Source organism: Acanthochromis polyacanthus, chromosome 22 (assembly GCF_021347895.1).
Source record: "Acanthochromis polyacanthus isolate Apoly-LR-REF ecotype Palm Island chromosome 22, KAUST_Apoly_ChrSc, whole genome shotgun sequence".
In the NCBI taxonomy this organism is placed as follows: domain Eukaryota; kingdom Metazoa; phylum Chordata; class Actinopteri; family Pomacentridae; genus Acanthochromis; species Acanthochromis polyacanthus.
Window position 1 is genome coordinate 4,301,672 of NC_067134.1, and position 23,629 is coordinate 4,325,300.

At 40.3% G+C, this 23,629-nt stretch overlaps 2 protein-coding genes across 25 annotated transcripts in view; one reads left to right on the forward strand and one right to left on the reverse strand.

Annotated features, from left to right (window-relative positions):
- LOC127531985 (zinc finger protein OZF-like) overlaps nucleotides 1–23,629 on the reverse strand; it is a 165,992-nt gene that overhangs the window by 52,456 nt on the left and 89,907 nt on the right. For 5 of the 24 annotated variants that reach the window (XM_051942836.1, XM_051942833.1, XM_051942832.1 and 2 more), the window contains 2 exons: nucleotides 3,737–4,852; nucleotides 261–3,379 (listed from right to left, as the gene is read on the reverse strand). The exons of 18 other annotated variants lie outside the window; for them this stretch is intronic. In XM_051942836.1, coding sequence (XP_051798796.1) covers nucleotides 3,269–3,379; nucleotides 3,737–4,852 — 1,227 coding nt within the window. In that variant the 3' untranslated portion in view covers nucleotides 261–3,268. Of the gene's footprint in view, nucleotides 1–260; nucleotides 3,380–3,736; nucleotides 4,853–23,629 lie in introns of those variants that run through there. One more of the 24 variants, XR_007939216.1, reaches the window with a different exon arrangement.
- LOC127531974 (zinc finger protein 883-like) overlaps nucleotides 1–23,629 on the forward strand; it is a 114,394-nt gene that overhangs the window by 13,398 nt on the left and 77,367 nt on the right. The gene's annotated exons all lie outside the window — the stretch shown is intronic.

The window sequence follows — 23,629 nt, forward strand, 5'->3', positions numbered from 1 at the left end:
ACACCCTTAGAAACACACAAAAGACTTTTCAACAAATATTTCATAATATTTAAGATTGTGTAGGGGATACTACATTATGATTTATAGCTCTCGTTATCAATAATTGGGGCACCACCCAAGATTCCTTGGGAAATAATTAATTCACATTCATAATTTTTTAAAAAATTCTTAATTAAAATTTTGATCACTCTCATATCAAAAACTCAATAATTCTCGCTAAAGGGACCACATTCAACCACAAGAAACACTCAAAACTGTACTTTGGTCTAAAATGAATGTATTTATTGACTATTCTATTAAAATAATGACAAGTGAACTATATACAAGGCAGATATGTGTGTGTGTGTGCATCTACATGTGTCTGTGGAAAGTGCGTGCGTGTGGTGTGTGTGTGTGTGTGTGTGTGTGTGTGTGTGTGTGTGCGTGCGTGTGTGTGTGTGTGTGTGTGTGTGTGTGTGTGTGTGTGTGTGTGTGTGTGTGTGTGTGTGTGTGTGAGAGAGAGAGGTTTGGGTGTGTGTGTAGAGTGGGAGACTGGAGATATGGTGAGAGAAGAGCCAGAGCTAACTTGACGAGGTAACCGGTAATTTGGATTAAGATCAATGATTTGTAAAAGAATAAACTGGCGGATTTAATTAATCAAGCGGTTAGTCACATGAACCAGATCAGGCAGAGCAATCTCAGCTGGTCTTATGGTAACAGAACCATCTGTTGGAGTCGACTCCTGGCTGGGACCTTGCGAGCCTTCAGCGGACGCTTCAGATGCACTGGACTGGTTCAGCGTGAAGGATCGTCGTTATGGCCACGCTTGGATGTCCTGCTGTCAGTGATTGGTTCCGAACCAGGGGATCTCGTCCAAAAGATTTCCGGTGTGCACAGCTGAATGGAGCCCGGTTGATGAAGAGTCACTTGAATTAAAATGATGGCTCTCAGGCTTTAGCCAAGAAAAATGGATGTTTGATGAAAAACTGCCAAAATTAACCTTTTAAGCTTCAGTCAATTACAGCCATTTTCAGTACAAAAAAAAATCGCTAATATTCTATTTTTAAATTAAAAAAATGACGAAAAATACGGGGAATATTGGACGCACATTGCGAGGTGCATTTCCTTGAAAATGACCGATTCGTGGATTTTATACCGACTTCAGGACATGTTTTGGACAAAATAGTTTACTGGCTTGTGTTGTCTGGATGTAAAAGGTTGGATTATGGCCGTTTTTTGTGGAATCTTTTTTTCTGTGTGTAATAATGAACCCGGAAATGTGAGTCGCGCTGTGTGCGTTGAAGCCGTGTATAGAGAACGGATGGATGAATATTTGTTTTTGTCGGACAAATGTGTTTTTCTCACCCGCTGTGGTAATCACATCTGAAAGTGGTTTATACCGGCGGATTCATGAGAATCTAAGCTTTCCATCGGCGTATAGTGTTTGAATAATCGGGTTTGCAGCCGTCGGACATTCTTGAAATTCCTATGCAAATTAGTAGGTGTACCGCCGGCGGTACACCTACGACGCACTGAAGCGTAAAGGGTTAAGAAAAGGAAATGCTGGTTCTGAATCGGTTCTCCAGATTAAACAAATAAAATTTACCTAAAATTGAGCAAAATGTCTCCTTAAGTTACAAAAATATTAAGAGATAAATAGTTAAACTTTGATGGTGAGGGAATTTCAGAGGAAAAGCGTGCTTTAGGTAAGAAAATAATGGGAATCTCCGTCATGGATTCCCCAGTGAGGAAAAGAAAGGGAAGCGAGGGTAAGAGCGAGAGGTGGGGGCAGCAGCTGAATTTAAGGGTCAGAAGCCTCGGAGGACGGACCTGGGCAGAGAGAGGAACCTTTCGGCGCGAACCTCTGGGTAGTAATACGACTCTCTTTGTTCTCCAGAGGAGAGGGGCAGAGAAAAAGGAATGACCAGGAATCTGTTAAAAATATAGTCTCAAACGCGCAAAACACGATCTGTCTATTCCTTCACCATAATTCAGTTGTGTGAAAGAGAAATATGTGTAGATTAATACATATGTTCATATTATGTGACATTTCATTCATAACTATACATTTATGTTCATGACATTAGAAATATGTATCACATTAAAAATATAACAAGTGAGAGATTTGGTAACAGGTAAATACAATGGTCATCATTCAACCTAAATAGAAAGTAAATTCAGAGGTTAATAAGGGAATTCAGTCCAAAATCCTGTGGGAGAGATCAATTAACCAGGCATTTTGATATCTAGGCTTCTGTAAAAGACATAAATGTCATTTTTGGATATGATGTACAACATAATCTCACTATAACTTTGGTTATCAGGAAAGAACAAAATAAATCTCAGAAATATGAACTTTGAAGATGTTCAGTTCCTTCAGTTAAAGAGAGTGTCTCTCTCTGTTCCAGCCTTCTGCAGCAGGGTCATAAATGTTATGACTTTGGAGCCAGGCAGCGCTGTCTCAGAGTGCATTCCTGAGAGGGAAGGGGGAATTTGGTTAGAGCAAAAATAAGGTTTTTGTCCAACAAAACATTTAAGAATAAAGTGGTAGTCATTGTCTTCAAAAAGAACAGGTTCTTCCAGGTGCAGGAGATGATTACAGGAGCTCCATCCTCAAGTGAAAGATCTGAATGTCCTTTTCCTGTGAATAAAACACATAGTAATACACTGTCCCAATCTTCCTGTAGAGAAAAGAGTTTTGGCTCATCTGAGTTTGTCATCTGGAATTCCATAGGCCTTCGCAGTATCCCTACAATTGTGTAAAACTTTTCAGGGTGTCTGAAAACTTTTTTCCCCTCACTGTATCTGTCAAAGCATGAAAATGTGCCGTTATAAAAATGCCACTATCTCCAGACACATACATGTGGGTACAGAAAGTATTCAGACCCCTTGAAATTTTTCACTCTGTGTCACTGCAGCCACTTGCCAAAATAAAAAAAGTTCATTTTATTTCTCAGCACCCCATCTTGACAGAAAAAAACAGAAATCGAGAAATTTTTGCAAATTTATTAAGACGTCTATCCCTCTACCACTGATAATTCATTTAACTGAGTAACCACTTTGAATGGTTTAATTAATTTACCGGTCAGGTCTGTTAATGACAGCTTTCCTCCTAATGGATTTCGCAACGAAGCAACAAAGACACTAAACAAGAAATTAGACCTGAATTCTGTGAAGCCGGCTCTCAAGGACTAAGTTTGTGGAGGACTTCATGAACTTTTACTGAACCCTGCATGGAGAAATCTTCTTGGCAGGGGTTCAGTCTGTGTCCAGTGTGCATACGCTGGTGTCATTGTAGGGTTCCTTGCTGGTTGGACGTTGGTCCAGACTGGTCAAAGCAGCACTTTTCACCATTGGCAGAGTGCTCACAAGTCTGAGAGTTTTGTCCATCTGTTCCATTCTGATTGGAAAACAAACACACAAACACAGAGAACGTCAGTGTTTCCTGCAGCATTGAAGAACTGATGCCTTGCCTGAGATAGAGAGCACCCCAAATGACATCTGAAGACACTTTTACCTGTTGGAATTTAACATTCAGTTGTCTGATTATGTCACAATTCCTAATCTAACCTACATCCCCAGATTAACCTGGACCAGATTTCTGTGTCAAAATGAATACAGGTTAGACTGAACGATAGCTGATAATGTGTTAACAGAATTCAACCGACCACAGTTGTGAAACAATTTTGCAGCAATAGCCAAAATTATCCAATACATAATGGTGTGTACACTGTGACTGAGACCAGTCTTTACATACCTCACTGTGACACTGATTGAATGCTTTCTTTCTGGTGTGGATCTGCTGGTGTTGTGTCAGGGAACCCAAAGTTCTAAAAGTCTTCTTACACTCGTCACATCTATATGGTCTCTCCCCAGTGTGGACACGTTGGTGAACTTTGAGGTTTGCAATGTAGCTGTAGCGTTTCCCACACTGGTCACAAAGGTATGGTTTAACCCCAGTGTGGGTCACTTCATGAGCTTTTAACTGTGAGTACAATACAAATGGTTCACCACAGTGATCACATACGTACACATCATGTCCAGTGTGAATGCGTTGGTGAAGTTTTAAGTTCTGTTGGTGCTTGAAAGTTTTATCACAGAAGTCACAGTGGTACCGCGTTGTACCAGAATGGGGGCATTGATGAATCAACAACTGTTCATGTTGAGTAAAGGTTTTCACACACTGATCACAGCTGAATGGTTTAACTTCACTGTGAATGAGTTGATGACTTCTTAAGTGACTCTTACGAGTAAAAGCCTTTCCACACTGAATACAGCTGAATGGTTTAACTCCACTGTGCATGAGTTGATGACTTCTTAATGTACGCTTGTCAGTAAAAGCCTTTCCACACTGATCACAGCTGAATGGTTTAACTCCACTGTGAATGAGTTGATGACTTCTTAATGTACGCTTGTCAGTAAAAGCCTTTCCACACTGATCACAGCTGAATGGTTTAACTCCACTGTGAATGAGTTGATGACGTTTTAACAGAGTCTTTGTAGTAAAAGCCGTTCCACACTGATGACAGCTGAATGGTTTAACTCCACTGTGATTTGGTTGATGTCTTTTTAAGTGACTCTTCTGAGTAAAAGCCTTTCCACACTGATCACAGCTGAATGGTTTAACTCCACTGTGAATGAGTTGATGTCTTTTTAAATCACTCTTCTTAGGAAAAGCCTTTCCACACTGATCACACCTGAATGGTTTGTCCACAGTGTGAATACGTTTGTGAATTCTTAGCTTTGTTGCTGTGATAAAAGTCTTGCCACATTGCTCACAATTCAGTGATTCATCTCTTTTTGCTGTTGTTGCTGAACCATCCTTATCCTCCTCAGAGGTCCCACATCTCACTCCATTGCTGTGTTTACATTTCTGTAGCAAAAGACAAAGATAAAAACAGAGGCAGTGATGGAAGAGCAATCATGAAAAAACTGAACCCAAACGTTTCAATTCCATGTAGTTGGACATGAGGCTGAAACAAGATCAAGAATCTGCAGACATGCTAGCAGCTTTGTCATTAGAAACCTAGAAATGTGTCAACAGCACACTCACAATGTCAACAAAACTATTTTCACAGGCCGATAGTTTTCAGCTTTCTGCATGGTAGTTTTAAAATATTGGGTAGTAAAATCTGTCCATCACCGTGAAAAGCAAAGCAGAGCTGGGACTGATGGGATTGTACCACCAGGATCTCTTGCTCCCCAGACTTTCCATTAAGTTACATTACTGGAGAAATGTACAATACGAAAAGCATACAACATCAATGTCCAGATTTAGGTCTTAATGGCAGCAGGGTCAGTTCAGACCACCAACACTTTCTAGTTTCTCCTAGGGGATCAGATGTTGATACCAGTCCAGAAAAGATCTATAATTCTGCCACTGAATTCTGGATTTGACCCCAACGACCCGGGCAATTTGTTGTGCAGCAGTTACACAAGTGTTCACCATCAAACAACAAAAGCAACAAAACAGTAAAACAGTTAAAGGAATAGCAACGATTAAAGGAAATGTTTTAAAAATGTAAAAAAAAAAAAACCACAGTAAAAAATTACAAGCAAAATAAAAGCCATTTAAAGAAAAATCAAACAAAACATAAGATAGACAGGGACATCGGCAGCAATCTTGGTCAATTAGTCAGACGTAGTAAAAGTTTTCAATAAACGGCCACCGATGTAATCAGGTAGAGGACTTTTCTTTGGTCTGCACTGTTTGAGACACCAGATTACATTGCCCACATCAAGAAAGGGATTCTATGGAGACGCTGACATGAGACAGTTTTTAGTCTCAGCATGTTTAGCCCTAAAATCATGGGAGTCAAACCTGACATAAAAACTGTTTAGACTTTGAGCCAGCTCTAAATCAATATTATAACCGCTGAGCTGAACTCTCTCATTGACACATTAATTAGTCCCAGTGATCAGATTCATGCCGTCCCAGACTGAACTGAGGTTGTTCATTTTGAGCTGAGACTCAAGTTTGTCTTTGTATTGTCTTTTGTGGGTCCTGATCTCCTACTTTAGTTCCTTCTGTCGGTTATACAGATTTAGTGCATTTCCTTCTCTGAAGACTGTTTTCTTTCTGTACAGTAGGTCTTTAAGCTTCTTAGAAACCCATGGCTTAGTGTTCGGATATAGTTTAACAGTTTTTTCAGGAATAACACTGGTTTCGCAGTCTGTGACCCAGCTGCTCAAAACATCAGTAGGTTCATCAATATCAGCTGAGGACTCCTTAAACACGTCCCAGTCAGTAACCTCCAGACATCCCTGCAGAGTGTGACAAACTTTCACTCTGATGTTCTGCACTTTGCCTTGCTTCAGTACAGTGGTAGACAGGGATAAGGAGGATGCAGTTGTGGTCAGAGGAACCCAGAGGAGAAGCACCTTTCACATTGTTCTAACAGAGATCAAAGATTTTGTCGCATCCAGTGGGGCATCTGATGTACTGATGGAAGTCTCACAGTGTGTGTTTTAGTGTGCAGTGGTTCATGTCTCCCAGACTGATGTTAGGTGCATCCGGAGAGTTGGACTGAAGTCTCTGGATGACCTGATGGATAAGCCCACAGGTATTTATTTCACTGGCCTTTGGACGGATATAGACAAGTTTCACAAATATCTGGGGAAATTTCTGAGGGAGATATGGAGGGCACAGTGAAACAGAAAGCAGTTCTAAGTCAGTAGTGCACAGTTTCTCCAGGACAGTGTCAGATTTGCACCAGCGCTGTCCTTGTCCATTTGGAAGACCCACTTGAGCCCAAGCTTTCATTTGCTGGCTGATGTTGCTTCAATAATTCCACATAATGTTCTATCCTCTTGATGCCATCTATTTTGTGAAGTGCACCAGTCCCTCCTGCAGCAAAAACACTCCCACAACATGGTGCTGCCACTCCCATGCTTCACAGTTGGGATGGTGTACTCATTCCATCCTCAGCCAGCATCTTCACAAAGTCGTTTGCTTTTGTTCTGGGGTTGATGAGCACATTTCCCTCCAAAACAATCCTAACCTTAACCAATCTCCATCTTTAGCAGTAGAATGGCTTGACATTCCCATGGTGTTGATCTGTGCATGTAATTGTTTGGACAGATAAACGTCAAACCACAGCAATCTGGAAATTGCACCCAAGGATGAACCACAACTGTGGAGGCCCACAAATGTCTTCCTGATGTCTTGGCTGATTTCTTTAGGTTTTCTAATGTCATCACACAAGGAAGCAGTGTGTTTGAGGTGTGCCTGAAAATACATCTTAATCTATCAAAAGCTTTCAAAGTCAGGACATCATCATCTTGAAGGAATAGCAATCTTAGTGGATGCAAACTTCTGACTGTGAAGAAAGTAATAAAAATTCTCTTAAAAAAAATCTCTCTTTCGTTATTGTGGCATTTAAAGATAATTTTGGTCAGTGGCGTCCAGAGGCGTCACTCGGTTTTAAGGACAGGGGGGGGCTTAGCCCCCAGGAGATGCACAGGATGTGAGCGAACATTTAATTTTACAGCTAACAAAAACTAAGAAATTGCTTTTCCACATTAAAATTTAGATTTATTCAGAGATACTTTACTGTGTAAATGTTTTACACCACAGTGGCCATGACTTTTGCTCACAACACAATAACTCAGAGCTGCCAAGTTGTGACCAGACCTCAGAGTGAGATTTGGTTTGTGCAGGATGCTGATGGGGGGTCTGGGGGTCCTCCCCCAGAAAAGTATGAAAATTACTGATCCTATTTCCTGCATTCTGGTATATTTTATGAGCATTTTGTTACAATCTTATTATAGAGGGATAATAAAAAAACAACATTGAGCTAAAAAAAAAGGCAAAAAAAAACTGCAACGGCAGGCAGTATTGAAAATGGTTCTTCATGTAAAATATGGATGAAAGTTCTGTGGCTGGATGAGCACAACACATTTCAGCATTTTCCATAAATATCTGCATAACTGAAATAACTCCAGCAACCACTTTGTAACATTTGTCTTGGAGGATTCTAACGCACAACAGCTTCAATTTGACCACATCAGCAACTAAACAATAAAAAGTGCTTAAGCAAAAGCAAAACATCTTCATAACTTAAATTATCCATTCACTGAACAGAATTACAATCAGACACTAAACTCTGTCTCACAGGAGCAGGGTATCATGGACTAAACCCAGGACTAAATGAATGAATAACTTATTAACGAGACCCAAAAATAAATAACAAAGACTGTCAACTCAGAATAAATGGCACAACTGTAAACAGGAACAGGAAAAGAACAGGGAAAAATGAATTTTTGTGAGCCATGTTGTGCTCCCTGGTGGCTTTTTTTGAAGCCTTGATGATCTCTGGGGTGGGTTCCCATTTATTGCATGGCTCCAAACCAGCCATTTTAATAGTCATAATAGAGGAGAGTGTTCCTCTAGAGCCACAGTGCTCCTGGTCTTAGTCTTCTTTAGTCCACCAGTGAAAACAGAGTCATATTGGGTCCAAAATTAGCAAAATTGTTTATTTATTTATGTCGTATATTTGGCTTATATATCTCTCTCTTGGCTCCCTCCACTTTCCAATCATTACTTTAATAAATAAAAGCACAAGTTATATAAGTTATATATGGTGCACCTGGACTGAAATGTTTCATATTTCATATTCATATCAAGTTCCATAAAAATCCAAGACTGTCTGCATCACAAATGACTCTCTCCTGTAAAATCCTTTAGACTCACCTTTCCAGTAGAGGTTTCTCCCCTCTCACGCTCCTCTGCCCTGACTCCTACAGGTCAATAGGGGAGGTGGAGTGATTGTTATTATTATTATTAATATCATTATTCACATAATCATACGTGAATGAGCTCAGTTCCTGTTTCACTGTGTCTGATGCTGGAGCTGATGCTCCAGAAGTAAGTCACCCCAAAGGTAGTATGGTAAAAAAATAAAATAAAAAAGAGTGCACACCTAACTCTATGAACAACCAGAACCTTCACAGTGCATTTCAGACGAACCAGCTAGCTAAGTAGCAGCGTTCTTTTAGAGTTGAAATGTCACTTTTGACCGCAGAACAACAAAGGTAAGACGTGCACAGAGATACAGCAGCGTCTCACGCTGCCTCCTTTACAGGGGGCTCTCTCCTACAGAGTGAACAAGCCAGGTTTTTATTTGTCAAACAGGGAGCATTTGGTTCATTAATTACATGGGACTTTCTGCTGTTAGCTGGGGGGCTGGAGCGAACTTATTGTTACTATCAGCAGTGATGAATACTTACTCTCCTGAAAACATTTCGCATATCCATTCTTGTTCACGTTCTTCTCCTAATGCTGCTCTCGTCTGTTCTGTGTGCTCGTTCCCTATAAACACATGCTGGAGGTACCAGCAGCCTAGGTTGCAGGGGAAACGTGGACTGGATTTCAGTGATGTGGGCGTGCTCCATATGAACAAGTGGAATGGACTGCATAACGACGCACCGACTCAGACTCTCCTCTCGGACCTTCCACTATGAAGTGAAGAGAAACTAAGATTTATGATCGTATCTAAGTTAAAAATGACTGGTTATGTGATTATGTATTTAAACTCATATTCTGGTCACATTATATGGAACTTTTTGGCACTTTTTTGTGAAAAAAAACAAAAACAACTTTTTAAAAAAATAAATGAACATAAAATTTTTCAGGTCGGCTTATGAATATTTTAGGGGGACCATTTCATAGTGGAAGGTAGAGAGTCAGAGTCAGTGCGTCGTTATGCAGTCCATTCCACTTGTTCATATGGAGCACGCCCACATCACTGAAATCCAGTCCACGTTTTCCCTGCAACCTAGGCTGCTGGTACACTGTAAACACGAACAGTACTGCTGACTTCTAAAGAGTGATTACACTGTACTTAAAATGTGTTATCTAGTTAGAAGAACTCAATATATTTTCTTTCTCTGAACCCCTTATACAGTTTTAAGTTTCCTTGACCCAGTATTTGTAAGTTTACACAGCCAATTTAATTATTACTTTCGAGTACATAAGGAGACGTACAGTGACGTCATGACGCTCTCTTCAAACTGACCTTTTTCTGAAAGTCTAATGGCTGCTTGTCTGCTGGATGGAGGCTGCACGTGGAGTAATTTGTAAGTATGAAAAAGCTGCTTTGCTTAATTTAATTTAATAATGATTGTGTTAAATGGTTGTGTTTTAACTACCGAAAGTTTATTCATTAATGCTAAATATTTGTAGAAAGTTTCAGATGTAAGCCGTAGTGCTAGTTCACCGTCCCACGCCGCGCAGTCCGCCATTTTCCTTTAACATCATCGTGTTTCAGCTGTGAACAATGCCAAGTTTAGCCTCTAACTATCTCTGTCAGTCAATGGAATTTGTGTTAAGCCTGTTTTTAATCTTCATACTGTGCGTCCTCATCTGGTAAGCATGCTTATCATATGTTATATATCTTATGTACAGTGTTTCCCCTGGGTTGAAATGGCTGTGAGGCGGTGGGGTGTAGGCAAGGGCCGCGGTTTGTCCCGGGCAGACGACCGGCGGCAGGTGTTAGCCAACCAGCTAGCGGGGGAGACCGGGGGAGAGCAGCCGGCGGACCCGCAGAGTTAAAAATGACAGCTCCGGTAGCTTGGTGCTTTCCGTTTTGTTTTGTTTTTTGGGCGCGGACCAGTCAGGCGGTAATTTCAGCAATATTGTAGTAGTGAGGCGACCCGCCTCGTCGGTCATATAGGACAGGAAACACTGTGATATATATATATATATATATATATATATATATATACACATATATGCACAGTGTGACCGCACCCTCAGTAAGTGTTTTCTGTTACTGTGGCTGTATTGTCGTATCATTTTTTTTAACTTCGCCTGCACTATTACGCTGTTTCGTTCTGAGTCCAGCCGCCAGTTAAGACATGAACAGCGGTGAGTCCACGTGCATTTCCTCGGCAGACGGGGTGGGGGTGGTGTGTGGGGGGGAGCAGACCTTTGCGCGCTATGGCTGTCACCTGATATTCGCTATTAGAATGACCGTTTGGATATGGGGATAGATATCTGTAACCGAATAGTAAATAAATATTTGAATGTAAAATCTAGAGTGTAGCAGCACATCACGGCGCCCGGAGCAGTGTACCGTTTCATCCGACAGAGGGCGCTGTCAGCGCAGCTTGACCCTCAGCCCCTCTTGACCTCAGTAAACAAAGAGTTTGCAGTCCAAGCAGGCATTAACAGCACCGAAACACCTGAGGAACGCTGTGTGGTAGGTGGTTGTAAACTGATGGCAAACTTAAATTCAAAGACTGGGCTATGTGTCGGTTATGTGTCAAGCAGTTTACTCAGTGCCCTCCATCAAATCTGCGGGCTCATCCGTCGACTTTCGTCCACGGTGTACAGCCGAGTGCAGCGGTGCTTCATCAAGAGTTTAACCCCGTGTGACAGCGTTTTTCTCAGCATGATCTGCTCTTTGCTGGGGTGGGGGCGTGTATGTTTGAAAACTGTTCGAGTTTGAGGAAAACTGACAGCCATAGTGCGCGCCTCATATGCTTTGACGTTTTGATTGTTTTGCCAGATAACCTTTTAAAATCGCAAATACTCTGTTTTGGTCATTTATAACACCACATTGGTGAGTTGTGAATAAAGACATTTTTAGGATATTTAGTATTGGTTAAGTTAATCATATCTGTCCGTTTTGATTTAATCTTGTATTTGTTTTTCTTTAAGGCTGAAGTGGATGCGAAGAGGTGCACATCCAGAATCAAGGTAACCTATGTGTAAAACATTAAATTTTTTAAAGATAATTGTGTATAGCTGCATCATATTTTTCCTTACTGTCTCAGAGAAATGGATTTGAAATCTACAGTTTCTTATTAGTACCCTCTAAGTCTTGAAAGTTTTATTTCAGATGTAATTTCATTGTAGGTGATACACAGACTCAATGATTGCCATCACACACATCAATAGTGTGTGGATTTTCCCAGATTTGTGTCCAGGTGTTTTCAAATTCCTATAATTTACTCACCTGACAAGTGCATTTTTAAAATTTATGTAAGTGGCATATTTGTAAATTCTTACAGTAGATAGATGCATCAGAAATGCAATTTTTGCCACATTTTTCTTTGAATTAAATGTGTGTATATTTATGGCTGTAATCTGTCTAAAGATCAACTAGTGAATGAGTTTTTGTCTTCATCCAAAATAGTCAACTGACCTGTCAATTTTTTCAACTCTTAATCTATTTAAATACTCAGCAAAAATGAACTGAAAAGATGGTAATGCATGATTGACTTCTGGGATGTTTCCTTAACTATACTTTTGCATATAGCCTGTTAAAAAAATATCAGATTGTTGATAGTGAAATCAGAAATTGGCCTTTATTTTGTTGAGAAATGTGTGTTAGTGAGAATAACACTGATAATCTAACCACATGGAGTAATATTTTGTTTTATACTCAACAGATTCATCTGATCCTCCGGAGATCATCGTTTATTAGTAGCTGTAAGTTATGTCAATGCTTGAATTTTGTTTGGGAACATAATGCAAGATTATTATGTAAACAAAGTGCGGTGTTTTCCCTTGTTATGTCTAAGCAGTCTTAAAAAAGTCTCACTTTGCGATATATGCCTGATTATAATTCACAACTTATATTATAAGCGACAGTGAAGGTTACTTCCGAATGCTATTTCACAGCTTTCTGATTTGGTTGGATGGATTGATTTATGGCACTTGGTCACTATGACAACACCTCGTGGGCCAGCAAAGTTTAGTAGTGAGAAGAGACATCTGTGTTTTTCTCTGCTGAGAGGGATTTCTTAGAATAATTTTAGAGTAATGTTGGACACTGGAGCTGGACTTTTAGAAAAAGGATGTCAGAGCAGAAGAAAGCTAAACAGGAGAGTGATAGAGCACAGGCAAAAACACGGGTTAAGCTGTTTGTGATGTGTGTACAGCAGGATAAGTAGCATTACTTTATTTCTCCACTCTCCAGATGATCCAGAGCCACTCTGACCTATGTATACCCAATTCATAGCAAAGTTGTTTGTAAGACTATCCATGTTAAAATATGTTCTTTATTGGTATTCCATGGCAACACTATGATCTTTATGTTAAACTATCATGTAAGATTAGTCTGAAAAGATGCAATGATGTTATTTATGGTGCATCATAACAAATTCTATCTTTTTTTCCACAAAAACAAATAATTGGCAGCACTGGGAAACGCTGACCTTTTATGGAAATCCAAGCAGTAGTGTAGACATAAAATTCACATAGGAAGACTAAGATTTTTTTTGTCATCCAATGTTTTAAATCAAGCTGGATTAAAGAATTAGTTGAAAGTTATTATCAAACTGAATCTGTATTTGAAGTGAAATGATAAGATTCAGATGATAGAGTGGAAGTGCAGGTTGTGTGCAGTCTCTTCAGACACCAGAGCACAGTTATTCAGGCATTACCGTTTGAAGCATAGCCTCTACTCAAGTATTAGTCCTTTGCCATGTCTGTATGAGTCTTGCATTTGCACATTTCTGTCATTCAATGCTTTGAAAATACACCTGTCACGAGCTCACAAAGACACATGTAGCACAAGTGCTAGTGAAGAATTACATGTTGGACGTTCCTTTTACACCAGTTACTTGTGTAACTCTAAACAACCCTTCTCTGAAGCGACACTGTTCAGTCATTTAAGGGGACATTTAAAAAAACATGAAAATGTTAAATGCCCATTTAAAAACTGTAGCTACCAAACAAATGTCTATTCATCCTTTAATGCACACAAAAGTAGGGCACATGCAGGTAGCTTAGATTTTTGTGATGACATTGTGTCAATAGAAAAGGGTAGAACCCCTGTCATGGGCACTCCTGGCCCCAGTGATGAGGATCCTTTAGAGAGTCAGCATGAAGACACATTAACATTTTTTGAGGCTGACACTCAATGTGATACAAGCCAGTTAGGAGCCCAGTTACACCATAACTTGGCCTCCTTGTTCCTCAAAATGCAAACTGTACTTCATGTGTCTAACGTTGCAACAGGGCCGGGTCTAGCCAGGCATGTGTGAGGGGGCAGCCACAAATGTTGAGGGGGCATTGTGCTCCAGCACCTTTTACCATGTCTAACTGACAAATTCACTCACTAGGATGCGGGTACACTGAGCAAGTACCTTGTAAAGTAGTGTCGTCTCAAATGCTTGGCACTTGTTTTATTGTAGTTATTGTTGTTAGACTAGGGCTGGGCGATATGGCCTCAAATCAGTATCACGATATATTGAGCACCTCACCTCGATAACGATAAATGGACGATAATTCCGATATTTCCCTATATTATTATTACTATATTATGCATATTATTAGTTTTCAACTTGTGAAAAGTAGGAAATAACTAACATCTCTTTTTTTTAAAAAGTTTGCATTGCAGTTTTAAAAAAACAGGCAAGTTGCATAAACATTCAGAAATAAATAACTTACATCTAACCCTCTCCCATTTGTCATCAATACAGTGCAGCGTAAGGGTCATTTCATAGTCAACGCAAAGGCATGCAAACACGAACGCACCACGTGTCAGCCTCCCTGTTTTTTGTGCTATGCACTGTTCATATTCATAATTTAACAACATGTTAAATTATTATTTGTTTTAAAAATGTAAATTACTTATCAAAAAACAAAAAACATTATGAACGAGTTTAACAGAGCTCCTTTGCGTCGCATTCAAACAACCGCTGCTGGTGCCCCGCTAGCAGCGCCCCTCCAGCAGATGAGGTTCTAGGCAACTGCCTATACCGAGGGATAGCAGATAGCTATCCCTCACAGCGAGCCGGCGGCAGGCTGATGCACTGAGCAGAGCGAAAAGGGGAGATGGAGCGGAGGCGAGAAACATGACACGAGAAACAGCTTGATATATTTTATATTTGAGGGGGCAAGCAAGACATTAAGACATTAAGAAGTGGAGCGGAGGAGAGAGACATGAGATAATAAAAATATATTAAATATAATATATTTTGGGGGATTTAGTTTGAGGGGGCACAACATTTATTTGAGGGGGCCAGGCCCCCTCTTGCCCCTGCGTAGACCCGGCCCTGCGTTGCAACTCAGGAGATTGTTCATCATTTGACTGAGATATTTACCTTGTCACAGCCTCTTGTAAAAGAAAGTATTCAAGAGGTACTACAGAGTTATCAAATCTCTCCTACTGAAGCCATGTCAAATGATTTGGTGAACTCTGTTAGGGATTCCAATATATTTGCAAGTAGCACTGCAAAGGGGCAGGAGTTGTCCACAAGAAAACGCAGGAAGACTTTTGTTGAAAAAAACTTCCCTGTGGTAATGCCAGTGCAGTATGAGGTACAGCCTGGGTGCAAAGTAGTTTATGTCCCGATACTACAGATGATCCAGGAAATGTTTAAACATACTGACATCGTTGACAAAATCAAGGAAACTAAGATCTCGGAAAAAGGCCAGTTTGAGAGCCATCATGATGGCTCATTTTTCCAAGAAAATAGTTTGTTGAATTCTCCAGAGCTTTCATTGCCATTAATTTTGTACATTGATGACATTGAAATTGCAAATCCTCTGGGCACTTCAAGAAAAATACACAAACTATGCTCGTTATATTGGGTGTTTGCCGATCTACCATGTAAATATCGATCAGCATTGCATGTGATTCAGCTTGCAGCACAATGCAAGGTACATGATCTTCAGAAGTGTGGCTATGAAAGAGCACTTGGTCCTTTGATACAAGACTTGCGCACTCTTGAACAAGATGGTGTATTTATTGAGTGTCTTGGCAAGTCAGTTCGGGGTACTGTCTTTTGTGTTGTTTCTGATAACTTGGCAGCTCATGCATTAGCAGGCTTTGCACAGTCCTTCAGTTCAGGTTATATTTGTAGATTTTGCAATGCTACAAGAGACTTGATTCAGTCTCATAATGTTGAGGATGGTGAATTTAGTTTGAGAACAAAAGCTGGTCATGACAGTAATGTGCAAGATGTTCTTCAGGGCAATGTGGAAAGTCAGTTTGGTGTCAAAGGAGAGTGTATCCTAAGAGAGAGTTTGCAGTATTTTCATACCATCACTGGTTTTCCACCTGATGTCCTCCACGATCTATTTGAGGGCATTGTACCTGCGGAGTTGGCACTGTGTATCCAGGAGATGATTCGACTCAAGTATTTTACACTTGACCATTTAAACAGAAAGATTTTGTCATTTCCATACCAACATGCAGACAAGACTGACAAACCAAAGCCGATCTCAAAGAACTTTGCTGCAAAGAAGACCATTGGTGGTAATGGCCATGAGAATGGCACATTGTTAAGACTACTTCCATTGCTAATAGGCAATACAGTTCCTGAGGGAGATAATGCTTGGACTATACTGATGGATTTGAAAGAGATTGTGGAGCTGGTGCTCTCTCCTGCATTCAATGATGAATCCATCCAGTATCTCCAGACAAAAATACAGGATCACAGACAAATGCTTTTGGAGGTCTTTCCTGAGTTCAGACTGCGCCCCAAGCATCATTTTATCGAACACTATCCACATCTTATTCGCTGCTTTGGTCCTCTTGTCCATCTTTGGACCATGAGATTTGAGGGCAAACATTGCTTTTTCAAGTGTGTGGTACAAGACACAAAGAACTTTAAAAATGTGTTGAAAACACTGGCAACAAGGCATCAGCATATGGTGGCATACTACCTCAGCACACCTTCATTCTTTAAACCCCATCAGCAGGCGACAAATGTATCCTCTGTCAGTGTTGCACTACTCCCTGAGGTTGCTAAAGAACATATCGAACAAAAAACAGAAAGCAGCATGATTTATAGCACAGCCAAAGTTGTTATTAATGGTACAACATACAACACTGGCATGTTTGTTTCTGTTGGACAGGAGGGAGGACTTCCACAGTTCAGCAAAATTGAACAGATCCTCCTTGTAAATCATGATGTAACATTGCTTTGCCAAGCACATAAATCATGCTACATTGAACACCTAAGATCATATGAACTTTTCCCAGGGACCATAACTGTCCATACTCTGTCTGAGCTCAATGACACCTCACCCCTCTTTGCCTACAGTGTTGCAGGAAAATTGCTGTTGACACCAAAACGATTCATACTGCTGCATTGAAACCAGTCTTGATAGTTCAGATTCCATGATCACATTCCAGACTTGTGCACCCAATGCATTTGTCAAGACCAAATTATTACGTTGTTTGTGACTTTAAAATTACACAGTTAAGAGCTGCAGATGTGTAAAGTGCAATACCAAGTTGTTGCAGTTACTATATGCATTGATTACATGTAAGATTTTTTTCTCTCTTGACTCTTTCATGGATTTAAACCCCAGATGATGTCAGCAGCCAACAGATTCCTGCTACGTGTTTACCTTTCTACTGATGTTGCTGTGAAAGTAACCCTGTCTGAAAGGCCAGAATCTGTGGATGAGCTCAAAAACCTTCTGAGAGAGAAAGTCAAGGAAAGACTGGACTTCGAGTTCACACTACAGTACGAGGATCCTGACTTTGATGGCCAGCTCAGCTGTCTGGTTGATATTGGAGAGCTACCAGAAAAGGGAACATTAAGAGTTGTCAGATCAGAGAGTGACACCAGCTCCTGTGCAAGTTCTGATACAGACATCCTTCCTCATGTGCCTGTAAGCCACCGCCTGAAGACTTGGCCTGATGTTTTCCCTGTGCCTACCTTTTCCTATGAAGTGGAGCATGTCCTTGCAGAGGGAAATAATGCATTCGAGAGATCTGGAAAGACCGTGAAATTAAACAGGGCCCAGAAGCACAACATATTGGAGACAATGGCTGCAGCAATGCACGTCTACAAAGCCTATCCCAGTGACGGAGATGTGGGTGCAGCAGCTGAAGCTCTTGTCAGAACACATCCATGTCTTAAAGAGCATGGAAGTGTGAGTGGATGGTATGGTTGGAAGGTAAGCCTGAAGTTTAAGATGGGAAATTACCGCACCAAGTTAGCCAGATCAGGATGTGTGGAGGTGTCAGTCAACACAGGCAAAAAAAGCAGGAACAACCCTGATAAAGAGAGTCCCCACTGCAACATAAAAAGAGCCAGACGAGCAGAAGTGAACTACCTTCCAGACTTGCCTCGCGGAGAAAACCAGGCTAGCCTGGAAGAAATTAGACTGCAGATTGTGCAAGAAATGGCAAAGAGTGAGAAGAACAAAATTCTAATCGAAAAGTTGATGCAGACAACCTTTGCCCTTCGTCGTCGGGGCAGGAAGATCCACCAGTAAAGGACATCATGGAGAGATGGCCAGCCCTTCAGATGGAAGCTCAGGTAAATCAATTTGCCTTTTTTTATGGTTTTTGCCCTACTTGTCAATCCTGATTTTGTTTTTGTTTTCATTAGGGACCCCAAAGTATTTGCCATTGTTCTGTAATCATAACAGTATTGCATTCAGGATGATTATATTTAATCTAGAGTTGTTGTTTTAAAAAGTCGAGAAAAATCCTAAAAAATTCTAATGGCATATCTAATGTTAGTCTCTGCACTCTTCATGCTCCGCACTCCTTATGGTCTTATGTTGTTGTTTTTTTTTTGTCCTCAAGGTTTATGCTGAATTCCATAGAATCACAAACATAAACCTTCGGAACCAGTTTTATTCAGAGCTTGACCGGCATATACCACGACTTCTGGCAATATACAGACAGAAAGCAGGACGCACTGGCAAGGTTTCTGAAGCGCTGCGCAACATCTTACAGCTGTATGATCAGGTAAGTTATATATCAAATTGGTCTAGTTCAAGATCTGCAAAGAATAGAAAAGACTTAATTTCACTATTTCTGTTTCTGTCACGGCTTTGGCACATAGAAGGCCAATCCTACACTGTAGTGGAATATGCAGTACAGTATAATAATATACAGAAATCCAGTGGATCAGGATGTGTACTTTGTGCAATTTTTTTCTTGTCCTTCCAGCAAATACCGGATATTGACATCAAACACACCACAGCTCTTTGGGCCCTTTCTGCCTACCTGTGTGAAGGTGACCCAGATTTCTACAAAACTTGGAATGTAAGTAAACCATATTAATAGGCTCACAGGAATGAACTAATCTATAATAAAATGTGAACAATCCAGTTATGTTATACTCCTAACATTGTCATTGATCATCTTCTTTTAATGATTTTGCAAAGTATCATTTAATAAGCCATGTAAAAAAATGGTTTCAGACCGGTTAGTTAATGAGGTACTGCAAAATGCAAAAAGAAGAAATGGGAGTGGGACAGAAAATATTTGAGTAAGCAATTGATTGCAAACAACCATTAAACTGAAATAGGCTGTTCATCAACTGATTAAACGTTTAAGACCATAGCTAAAAAAAACAAACAAACCCCCTAAAATAGAAATAAAATGTTAAAAAAATGGCTCGGTAATGAGTAGCTGCACCATTCTTGTTAATCACCTCATAAAAGTGTCACGTGATGTCAGTGTTTCTGGGAGGCTAGTGGAAGTGCTGCTCCAAGTGGTGAAAATGGCTTCACGGAGGACATCCACTGTCTGGAATTGATGTCCTTTTCTGTAAACTTCCCTCACCCCCATCCCCAAATGTTCTCAATTGGACTTATGATCAGGGAAACACGCAGGGTGGTTCAAAAGAGTGATGTTATTCCTCTGGAAAAAGTCCTTTGCCAGGTGGGCATTGTGAACTACAGCATTGTCCTGTTCAAAACCCAGTCATTGCCACAGCAGACAAAGGTCCTCAGTCTAGGGGTGTCCTGATCCAATATTGATACCGGATGTCAGTCTGACTTTTCAGGGTCTTCTAATTTATTTTTATTCATTTTATTTAATTGTAGTATATTCTTTTGTTTAAGGTTAAAATTTATTTAATCTATTGGTTAATCACAAATGGGTCATTTTTTCTCATGCCTACTATTGCTGACTACTATTCTGTTTAGATAATCTCTTCATCAAGCCTTTCTTACAGTCAGTACTACAAAATAAGTAATAAAAGTAAGTATGATTCCTGCTGATACTGTATGAGATGGATATCCGTATCGGCCAATGCTCAAGGCTGTAATATCGGTATTGTGTGGGAGGTGAAAATGTTGTCGTACCTCGGTCAAGAGGGATGCCCCCTGCAACATCTCCACTGGGCCAGCTGCCGTTTGACATCGCTTCACAGCCTGAAGCTCCATTGTTCCATTGAAGGAAAAAGCAGCCCAGGTCATGACGGTGTACTGCAGAGAACATCTCAGGTGGATCTCCTAGTCATTACAGTAACTTTGAAGCCATCGGGACTATCAAGGTCACATTTTTCTCATCAGAGAATAAAACTTTCTTCCCCCTTTCAGTTTCCCATGTTTGGTGCTCTGGTTCAAACTCCAAATGGGAAATTTTGTGATGTTGAAGGAGTCGAGGCCGTTTTGTTCTTCAGCCTTCTGTGGCAGATGCCATCTGATGGTTATTGGACTGCAGAGTGCACCAGTAAAAATCTAAAATTGGGCTGATGATCGTCTTGTGTCTCGGGTAACAGCCAATTGGATCCTCTGGCTCAGAGCCGCTGAAATGTTTTTGAGTATACCGCTTGAATTTTTTTGTTGCATAACCCTCAGGATCTTCAAGAAGTTTAAATTGACTGTCTTCCTGCATCAAACCTCAGCAGTAGTGGTGCACTGACAGAGGCCGTCCTTATGCAGCCCAACAATCCGCCTGCTTTCCAAGAGGGAAAGCTTTTTTGTCTTGGCCATTAGGAGGTCATGACAGTGTAAATTCCTGACAGAAAATGACACTGAATCCACATTTTTGCAAAGATTTTGGCTTTTAAAGGCTGTGGTCTTAAACTTTTGATGAACAGCCTCTCAGTTTAAAAGTTGTTTGCAATGAATTGTTTACTCAAATATTTTTTGTCTGACTCCTATTTCTTCTTTTTGCATTTTGAAGCTCTACTTTTAATATCCAAAAATGCAAAATATAAATTATTGCAGTTTTTTAACTGGTCTTAAAATTTTGAAAAGGATTATACCTTGGGTAGCGTACTAGTTGTTGAGTTTAACAGAAAATCCTTAACTGTACATTTTAGTCAATAGCTAAAGATGATCTTTAATATAAATCCTTTATCTAGTTCCTTTCAGTAACTATGTGAACCTTATTTTATGCATATTTTAGGCTGAGGAGAGGGACGAGCCAGACATCACAGACACTCCTGTTGCCCTCGTCATGATGGTCACTGAGAGCACCTCAGAAATAGTCCCCTTCACTCCGGACAGCTTCTCCATTGCGGTGGAAGACAGCATGATGATGATGAGTATCCCCACATTCTCAGATGCATTTACACTGATATTTGGGTTGATGTATGCACTGCATTTGGCCTACCCCTGCAAACTCACCAATACTTTTAGATTCATCCAAAAAGTGGTGATGGGCCTTGATGATGGTAAGCCACTAAAACCCCGCCTGCTTGGTCTAAAAAATGACCTGCTCCAGTAAGAGTTGGCATTGTTGCAACTACAGCACCACAGCTTTGCACTTTTTATGACTTCTTGTTAAAATCAGGAAGAAAAACTTTTACAGCAGTTGGATTTTGTTTGATGAAACACTGCTACCTCAGGCGCTCATGTCGGCACCGTTTTGTTTTTGATACGACACAGTTGTGTTAATGCTGAAGTGTTTCAAATATTATGACTTCTTAAGTATTGTTTGTCTTATCTCTATTTGAAGTTTGAGGTTACAGTGTTGGTTAAAAATTTACATTTTAATATGTATGTGTTTGAGAACTTGAGCCGTTACAAATCAAGCAGTGAAACGATCAGTGGTGAGCTTTCTTATGACGTTGTACAGAGATAAACATTTGCACAGTCTCACTATGAAAACAAAGCCACAACCACAGTTCATATGTTCAAATGAAATTTTAAGTATTCAACAGTTTGTCTTGCTGTGGGTTTTAAAAAACACACTGTTTTGCTGACATGTTCTAAAAAAACTGACAAATAAAACAAAGAATTGACCAGCTGAAGATTTGTGTTTTTATTGAAGGCTATTCAAAAGAAACATGCTCTGCAAAATTGTAGTCTATGAGTTTGGAGTTTTAATAATTCAAGTTTAGGTAAACAAAAATAATTAAGTTGGGAGTAAGATACATATGTTAATATAATTAGGTTCAATAAACTTAAAATGGACAAAGAGAGGACAAAACATTTTTAAGTTTTTAGTTCATCAAAATTTTATTAACTGCATACAACAATTATAAGTACACTTAACTTAAATACAGCAATAATAAATTGGAAATTTTTAAGTTTGAGCAAATTGTAATCTTTACTTAACTATTGACTCAAAAATACTCGTTCGCCAACTTAAATATTTTTAGGTAATCGGTTTCCACAAATATTTTGAGTATTCTGAACTTATCCGGGTTGACAGTGTACCTCCAGCATGTGTTTATAGGGAACGAGCACACAGAATGGACGAGAGCTAGCCTAGCCGTGCTAGACAACCCACGGCAACGAATTAAATTCTCTGCCAGGGTGGGTCTAGTTACCCTCCATAAGGCTCGAGGCTGGATTCTCCTAAAACTGGCCGGACGAATCACCATGAAGTGTAGAGTCAGAAGGCGGGCGTAACTAAGTGACGACAAAGGCGCGACGATTCTGACAGAAACAACCGTAAACTACTAGCCTAGCCGTGCTAGACAACCCACGGCAACGAATTTAATTCTCTGCCAGGGTCGACAACAAAAACGACAACAGTCGTTGAGCTCCATTAGCACCGACTCTGAATAATCTTTTTGTTAACATGTCTGTAATATACTTGAGCTTCACCCATTGACTGTATAAATAAGGCTTCACCGAACTACGGCATCCTCTGATTTCCGGCGCTCTAGGAGCCTATTCGTTGCGCTGATTGGTTGTATACCTACCCAACTGCTGCAGAGTGATTTGATAGACAAGCTTTTAGCCCGCCTCCCTTCCTGTCGAGCGTGCCTAGACCCTTGTGCCTTCAGAACATGGGTCTAGCGTGGCTAGGCTAGACGAGAGCAGCATTAGGAGAAGAACGTGAAGAATGGATATGCGAAATGTTTTCAGGAGAGTAAGTATTCATCACTGCTGATAGTAACAGTAAGTTCGCTCCAGCCCCCCAGCTAACAGCAGAAAGTCCCATGTAATTAATGAACCAAATGCTCCCTGTTTGACAAATAAAAACCTGGCTTGTTCACTCTGTAGGAGAGAGCCCCCTGTAAAGGAGGCAGCGTGAGATGCTGCTGTATCTCTGTGCACGTCTTACCTTTGTTGTTCTGCGGTCAAAAGTTACATTTCAGCTCTAAAAGAACGCTGCTACTTAGCTAGCTGGTTCGTCTGAAATGCACTGTGAAGGTTCTGGTTGTTCATAGAGTTAGGTGTGCACTCTTTTTTAATTTTTTTAACCATATACTGTCTTTGGGGTGACTTCATTCTGGAGCATCAGCTCCAGCATCAGATACACACAATGAAACAGGAGCTGAGCTCATTCACGTATGATTATGTGAATAATGGTGATGATGATAATAATAATAACAATCACTCCACCTCCCCTATTGACCTGTAGGAGTCAGGGCAGAGGAGCAGAGAGAGTGAGAGGGGAGAAACCTCTACTGGAAAGGTGAGTCTAAAGGATTTTACAGGAGAGAGTCATTTGTGATGCAGACAGTCTTGGATTTTTATGGAACTTGATATGAAATGAAACATTTCAGTCCAGGTGCACCATTTAAGACTTAT